Below are 8,598 nucleotides of genomic sequence, written 5' to 3'. Positions count from 1 at the left end.
CAAGGTAGAAGAAAATTAAATTAGCTTTCCTTTGGAAAGTACAGAGAATTGCTATTTCTGATGCCAGAGGCAGAGACTTTTCTGGTCTTAGCTCAGTCACTAGTCACTTAGCCGACAAGACTGTATGTTCAGGGAAGTTAGGGGGAAAATTTGGAAGCCTGGTGAAGAGAATATAGACTTGAAGAGAAGCTGAATGCCTTTGGCCAATACTTATATGATACCCAGTAGATCTGCCAGTTCTACAGACTGAATGTACTAGACACTCCCACCAACTGATTTCATGAAAGATTGCAGGTCACAGACTGTTGAAGATCAGAGTCAGTAAAATAAGTAAACATTTTGGATGCTGGACCTGGACAGCTCCAGGACCACTTTGTAAAGGGGCATATCCCCAATTAAACCCTTAGGAGAGCAGAGTGAGGAGAGAAGTGGGAATATTTGAAGAGCAACCCTTATTTAATTTAAACTTTAATGACTGCCCTCTCTCCTTACAGTGTTTCTCTTACAGAATAATAGCTGGTATTACTCACAATACACAAATACACAGACACACAGATACATTGACACACAGACATACACATACATACATACATACACACACACACACACACACACACACACACACACACACACACACACCATGTTCTACTAGTCGTTCAGCTAGAAACTGTCTTTCAGCTAGAAACTGGAGCTACCTTTAAAATTAAACCTACAGGCAGACACCACCGAGAAACACTCTCAGCTTTGCCATCACCAATAGCGAAGATTAAAATGAAGACAGGAAAAGCCTCCACTGATTTCATAGCTTTGCTTTTCTGGCTTGCATCTTTGGCACCAAGAAGTTGAGACTGCTCTTGTTTGAAAAAAGTGTCTTTTCTTGCTCAGTGCAAAGAATTGCTGGATCCACATTGACAAGGAGGAACTGGTTGGCAAAGCCTGGTTTTGTGGGAACAGGTCTGTGCGTTCAGACACCAACGGGGGCTTGTTTATTTATTTTAATACTCTCTTTCTTGCTAACAACCTGTAGACTTGGGATTTAAGTGGGGCAGTAAGGAGCAAGGCTTGTCAAGGCTAGTAGTCATGCGCTCTGGTCCCCAACCTGGTGGCATCTCCTCCCAGCTGTAAAGAGCCAGTCCTTATTCTGGCTCTTTTGGTGGGTTGTCCAGGAGCGGACACTGCAAATGCCCCATTCTGAACCTAGGCTTTCCAGTTCATCGGAGTTTCTGTTCTTAATTGACAGACCAGTGACTATTGGCTGAAGTTCCCCGGCGATTTGCATGAACAGAGAGGGAGTGTCCTCTGCCACCCTCCCTTCTGGAGCGCTCTGACTGCAGCCTCCCAGGGAATGCGCGGCCGACGGAACGCGCGCAGCTCGCTGGTCCAGGCAGTGAGCTTGCGCCCGGCGACCTGGCACCCGTGCCTGGATATGGGGCATCTACATCGTCCCAGCAGCAGGACCAGCCACAGGAACCTGCCGGTAAGGATGCGCGAACCCTGGGTCCTCCAGAAGTTGCAATGCTCTCCAGCTGTTTCTACTCCAGGATGGTATTTTCAAACGTTTTCCCAGAATGCAAACTTCAGGAGAGGATAGGGGGAGGGAAAGGAGTTTGGGATACCGAGCCCAAGGTATTTTAAACAAATAGCTTGGTCCCTCAGGTCCATAGAGGAAGTTTCCGAAGCAGAAATGTTGCATGAGGTGGAGGGTCGAGGATGCGCTCAATCCTCTTTGTATATCCCAGGCTGTAAAGATCGATCCCTGTGTCCAATGTCAGCTTGGAATTGTCTGTCTACTGCAACGGACAAGTGCTTTTGCATAATAAATTTTCGCGATTACTTTGCTGGCTTGTCAGCTTAGCAGGAGGTAGAGGGCATAATAAGAGGTAGAGACCCAAATCACTTTATTTGATTTCGTGTATGGATTAAAATGAAAAATCTTTTTCCTCCCTAGAGCAGGTAGGGAGTATGGCTCAATTTTCCATGTTGTTGTTGTTTGTGGTGGTGGTGGTGGTGGTGGTGGTGGTGGCGGTGTCCTTGTTACAACTGATGCTGCTGTCCTTATTGGCCTCATAGAAAACGAGTCTATCGCATTAGATGTTCTGGGACTTTAATGGCAGAATCATGTCAATGAGCACTAAATCCTGCACTGCTCAGTCCTTTTTGCCACCTTCCCCTCCCTTTCTTCCCCACAGCCTACGGAGGTTTTCCTGTCTAGTTAAGCAGACAGCAATTTACGTCAAAGTATGCTCTGCTCTGTGTTTCCAGATACCCAAAGCCTTAAAGTTTGAGATTCTAAACCTTAACTAGAGAAGCTAGTTACTAGAGCGGGGAGCGGGAGGTGGTGCAGGGGAGGGATGCAGAATAGAAGATGAAGAGAAAGGAATTAAGTTTCAGAGACAGCTCTCTCTCCCACAGCTCTTTCCCCTCTGGCAGCAAGTTTCTACTTTGCTCTGTTCAGATTAGGGGTTTTGTTTGTGGTAATAGTGAGGAAGGTTAGCATTGTCCCGGGAGGTGGGGGGAGGGTCACTACTTCCTACCTCTGATCTCTGCTTCCTGGAGTGTATAATCACCTTTGTCCCCTTCCTTCACTCCAGCATGTTTTTCTGCTTTTCCTCTTCGTGGGACCCTTCAATTGCCTCGCGAGTTACAGCCGTGCAACCGAGCTTCTGTACAGCCTAAATGAGGGACTGCCCGCGGGAGTGCTCATAGGCAGCCTGGCAGAGGACCTGAGGCTGCTGCCTCGGGCCTCTGGGAGACAGAACCAGCAGTTGTTGCATCCAGAGCGCACTGCCTCTGAGGGGAACCCCCCTCTCTCTTTCAGCTTGGCCTCCGGGGGACTGAGTGGCCAGTATGTGACCCTAAACAACCGCTCCGGCGAGCTGCACACTTCTGCACAGGAGATCGACAGAGAAGCATTGTGCCTGGATGGGGGCGGTGGGGCTGCCTGGGGCGGCAGTATCTCCATTGCCTCCTCTCCATCTTCTGACTCTTGCCTTTTGCTTCTGGACGTGCTGGTCCTGCCTCAGGAATATTTTAGGTTTGTGAAGGTGAAAATTGCCATCAGGGATATCAATGACAATGCTCCACAGTTCCCCATTTCTGAAATCTCCGTTTGGGTCCCAGAAAATTCACCTGTAAATACCCGATTGGCAATAGAGCATCCTGCTGTGGACCCTGATGTAGGCATTAACGGTGTGCAGACCTATCGTTTACTAGACTACCATGGCATGTTTACCCTGGACGTGGAGGAGAATGAGAATGGGGAGCGCACACCCTACTTGATTGTCATGGGCGCTTTGGACAGAGAAACCCAGGACCAGTATGTGAGCATCATCATAGCTGAGGATGGTGGGTCTCCACCACTGCTGGGCAGTGCCACCCTCACCATTGGCATAAGTGACATTAATGACAATTGTCCTCTCTTTATAGACTCACAAATTAATGTCACCGTTTATGGAAATGCTACAGTGGGCACCCCAGTTGCAACAGTCCAGGCTGTGGATAGAGACTTGGGGACAAATGCACAGATCACTTACAGTTACAGCCAGAAAGTTCCACAGGAAACCAAGGATTTATTCCACCTGGATGAAGTTACTGGAGTCATTAAGCTTTCCAGTAAGATTGGTGGGAGTGTTCTACAGGCACATAAGCTCACCATCCTAGCTAATGGACCTGGCTGTATCCCTGCAGTGATCACTGCTCTTGTATCGATCATCAAAGTCGTTTTCAGACCCCCAGAAATCGTCCCACGTTATATCGCAAATGAGGTGGATGGTGTTGTGTATCTGAAAGAACTGGAGCCTGTTCATACTCCAATTGCGTTTTTTACCATCAGAGATCCGGAAGGTAAATACAAGATTAACTGCTTCTTGGATGGTGAAGGGCCATTCAGGCTAGCACCCTACAAGCCGTACAACAATGAATATTTGTTGGAGACCACAAAGCCTATGGACTATGAAGTGCAGCCCTTCTATGAAATAGCTGTAGTGGCCTGGAACTCAGAGGGATTTCATGTCAAGAGAATCATTAAAGTACAACTTTTAGACGACAATGACAATGCCCCTGTTTTCCTTCAGCCCTTGATAGAACTGACCATTGAAGAAAACAATGCACCCAATGCCTTTCTGACAAAGCTCTATGCTACAGATGCTGACAGTGGAGAGATGGGACGCGTTTCCTACTTCTTGGGACCTGATGCTCCGTCATACTTTTCCTTAGACAGTGTCACGGGGATTCTGACAGTTTCTACTCAGCTGGACAGAGAAGAGAAAGAGAAGTACAGGTACACTGTCCGAGCAGTGGACTGTGGGACGCCACCCAGAGAATCAGTGGCTACAGTGGCCCTCACTGTGTTGGATAAAAATGACAACAGTCCGAGGTTCATCAACAAGGACTTCAGCTTTTTTGTCCCAGAAAACTTTCCGGGATATGGTGAAATTGGAGTCATCAGTGTAACAGATGCCGATGCTGGGAGGAACGGATGGGTAGCCCTCTCCGTAATGAACCAGAGTGATATTTTTGTCATAGACACAGGAAAGGGTATGTTGAGAGCTAAAGTCTCTTTAGACAGAGAACAGCAAAGCTCTTACACTCTGTGGGTGGAGGCTGTTGACGGGGGTGAGCCAGCCCTTTCCTCTACCACAAAAATCACAATTCTTCTTCTGGACATCAACGATAACCCTCCTCTTGTTTTATTTCCTCAATCTAATATGTCTTATTTGCTGGTCCTACCTTCTACTCTCCCTGGCTCACCAGTAACAGAGGTCTATGCGGTTGACAAAGATACAGGCATGAATGCTGTCATAGCTTATAGCATCATAGGGAGAAGAGGTCCCAGGCCTGAGTCTTTCAGAATTGACCCCAAGACTGGCAACATCACTCTGGAGGAAGCCTTGCTTCAGACAGATTATGGGTTGCATCGCTTACTGGTGAAAGTGAGTGATCACGGATACCCCGAGCCTCTCCACTCCACAGTCATGGTGAACTTATTTGTCAATGACACTGTCAGTAACGAAAGCTACATTGAGAGCCTTTTGAGAAAGGAGCCAGAAATTAATATAGAAGAGAAAGAACCACAAATCTCAATAGAGCCAACTCATAGGAAGGTAGAATCTATATCCTGTATGCCCACATTGGTAGCTCTGTCAGTCATAAGCTTGGGCTCCATCACACTGGTTACGGGGATGGGAATATACATCTGCCTACGGAAAGGTAAAAAACATCACAGGGAAGATGACAATTTGGAAGTACAGATTCCATTGAAAGGAAAAATTGACTTGTGCATGAGAGAGAGAAAACCAGTGGATATTTCTAACATTTGATATGCCTTTGTGGAATAACATGGAGGGACATTATAACTGCCATAGGTAGTCTTTATTAGGCAGACAGCATTGTGCTGACGCAGTTCCACTAAAGGACAATTAATTTATAACTTGTACTATATTGTAAATAGCTGTTTACAGGTTTTTAATGCAAAATCAGAAGTTATAAAATGTGTACAGAATTTTTAAATGAAAATTAGTACTAACAGCTATATCATTGTAATTTATATATATAAATACCTATATGTAAAATGTTGGATATAACTGGCAGCTCTAATACACCAAGCAGATGACTGGCAAAACTCAAGACTAAGGTAAGAGAAGTACATTTTTGTTGTTTCTAAAATGTCTTTTCACCACAAGAGGGCACCAGCTTCCCCTTTGCAGGGATCTGTGGCATTGTACATGATAGTTGTTGTACAGGAAATTAAGGAGAGAGTATATTTTAACTATATTGTTTTTAACATTAAATGTAAAATTAAGGTAAACTGAATTCTCTACTTAAATATATGACAAGAAAGAAAAGAAACCCACTTGTAAACAGAAAATGTATTACCTCATAGGTACATCGATTTTAGTTTGAAAGAGAAGGCATTTTGAAAAGAAGTACAATTATTTAGGGGCAAGCATCAAAACATTGCCATGTGTTGTAAACTTGACCTGCTGAAGAGTGCGATGTTTCGTGTAAACCCACCTGCTCTCTGTTTGCTTTCCTCCTGCCCTTGCTAGAATTAAATGGGGTTAGGAATCGTCTGTGTATTCTTCCTTCCGTGAAAAGCATCTAGACATTGTACTCAGTAAAAGATCAAGACACACATTAGTGTCTCAATCTCTACTTGCTTGCTTAGTGTTTATGATATCTTAGTGCACTCTTCACTGGTCAGCAGCTCGTTTTCCGTGGGTTTTATGTTAGCGTGGATCCATGTCTGTTCACCTACCCTATAAGAAAAATAAAAGTTGTATTCAGTTTGAATTCCACAAAAGGCCACTGTACGCTGTTGGTTGTTTGAGTTAGGCATTTTATATGAAAGTTACACTTTTTGTAGCTGTTTTGATCGATCGGCTAAAGTTCTGGCTTCTTTATTTGGTTCTGGAATACATCCAAAGTTTTATTTGTAAGCCCATCTGCAGATTCTTTTGCTGATTAATTTTTACCAGTCTTTTGCACTGAAGAAACCTGGTTTGTTGGTGATTTCTATCGCTTCCTTCTTTGCATAAGATGGGAATTTTACTTTATGTAAGAACTGTAGCAAAGTTGTCTGTGTAAACAAGAAATGTGTTAGCTTCAAAATGAGACATTTTACTTATCACCCTCATGTGTCTGTACCATACCAAAATTGTTTATATGTCTGCAAATTAAAAGTTTATATTTTCATATTTTCTTGATTATTTTTACCATTTTATATTTGAACACTGGCTTGTTCTTTCACTGAAGTGCCTGCTATTGGTGTCTGTTTCTAGGATTAAGTGTGAGAAATGGTAGTATTCTGCTGTGCTAAAGTTTATATTAAACTAATCCATGACCTAATTAAGCACTGGGTAAATTATTAAGGGTGTGTAAATTGTAGACATATATAGAAGAGTATTTGCTTATATGTTTAAGTTCCTATGAAAATTTGCACTCATGCATGTCTATATTCCCATTAGCTAATTATAGACTTAATATCACTGTGAGTGTTCCCTCACATTCCAGCAACCTCTGTGCTTATTGTGTTTCACTAACTTGCAATATTTTAAGATAATAGCACACCATAAAGAAAAAGCTTAAACATAAACACAGGATATATTAGATTTATATTAATTGCTTATTCTTGTTTTCTTCACTTTGATAATATAGATAAATAAATATATAAGGCAGCAGAATCTAAGACAAAAAATTCAATATATTTTCATGAATGCTCCTTTTGTATGATAGACACTTGAAATAAGAGACTTATAAGACCATTAAAGCCCATAAACTGTTCATTCACAACTCTTACATAACAAAGAAGCAACACATTTTTTCCAGTCATGGTTTGTTTAGATTTTTTTTTTAATAAAAGGAGAAGCTACATAAAAGACATGAGGCAGCGTTAATAAAATAAATAAGTCCTCCACAAGCTTCATGACTTTTAGCATCATTATAAAAAGAGAAAAACATTCTATTCATTTCACAATTTGAGCATGGTTCATGTGTTTGGGGGGATGGTTATTGAGCTTCATTTCTTGCATGAGAAATATCAATGACCTTAATAAAATTATGTATTCATAAATAATTTTGTTGTAGGATTTCCTTTACATATTATTTTGTTCACATTAAAAGCAGACATAGCAGGGAAACCTAAAGTAAATTGGGCTTAGACATAAAAGCTTCTTTTTCCTGAGACCCTGTGCTACAACAGTTGCCAAAATGTATGCTAATCATGTCAATGTTGTTAGTTAAGCTGGCACCAAGATAACTGTTCCATTCATTAAAAGACCTAATATCCATTTAACAGTTTGAGAGCCAGTGAGTTCCCTTGCCCAATTTAATGATGAAGGGATATCTCTGATATTTGCCCTACCAAATGCATCTTACACTATGGAGGAAAGGGTTCATTAATTTGAACTTGAAAATATAAAACCAATATAGCAGTTTCATCTGGGTAAGTAAATAATTCACATTATCTTTTCAATACTTGATTCTTGACCATAAACTTTTTAAAAAGTTATTGATTTTTGGCAGATACACTTTTATCAAGAAGAACTCAAAACTAACACACACATACACACAAACACATACACACAAACATACATATACACAAACACACATACTTACACAAATATACACACACAAACACACATACTTACACAAATATACACACACAAACACACATACTTACACACAATCAAACATACACAAGCACACATACACACACACAAACACTCACACACACAAACACACACACATATACAAACACACACACACACACCTCTCTAAAAACAAACCCAAGAAACTGGCACATTAGTAAAAACCTAATGCCTAATATTTTGGATGCCAGTCCAGTGTTTTAGGAAATAGCAGGCTTGATTGTACTGTCAGAAAGAGAAGCATTAAGAACAGCATATAAAGTTGACTTAATTGCAATAAGAAGTCTCACAGATTCTAATTTTGCACCCCTGGAAGATGTCTATCTTAACAATCAAAAATGAGGGAAAAAAAAGAAAAAAGAAAGATAGAAAGAAAGAAAGAAAGAAAGAAAGAAAGAAAGAAAGAAAGAAAGAAAGAAAGAAAGAAAGAAAGAGAAAGAAAGAAAGAAAG

At 41.7% G+C, this 8,598-nt stretch overlaps 1 protein-coding gene across 1 annotated transcript; it reads left to right on the top strand.

The window, feature by feature from the left end:
* Positions 1-989: 989 nt before the first annotated feature.
* Pcdh20 (protocadherin 20) lies at positions 990-6,693 on the top strand. The gene is made up of 2 exons (XM_029468686.1): positions 990-1,477; positions 2,592-6,693. The coding sequence occupies exons 1-2, from the start codon at positions 1,346-1,348 to the stop codon at positions 5,316-5,318; spliced, it is 2,859 nt and encodes a 952-aa protein (XP_029324546.1). The 5' UTR covers positions 990-1,345; the 3' UTR covers positions 5,319-6,693.
* Positions 6,694-8,598: the final 1,905 nt, after the last annotated feature.

This window comes from Mus caroli, chromosome 14, assembly GCF_900094665.2.
Source record: "Mus caroli chromosome 14, CAROLI_EIJ_v1.1, whole genome shotgun sequence".
Classification (NCBI taxonomy): Eukaryota; Metazoa; Chordata; class Mammalia; order Rodentia; family Muridae; genus Mus; species Mus caroli.
This window is presented reverse-complemented; position numbering and strand designations above follow the sequence as displayed.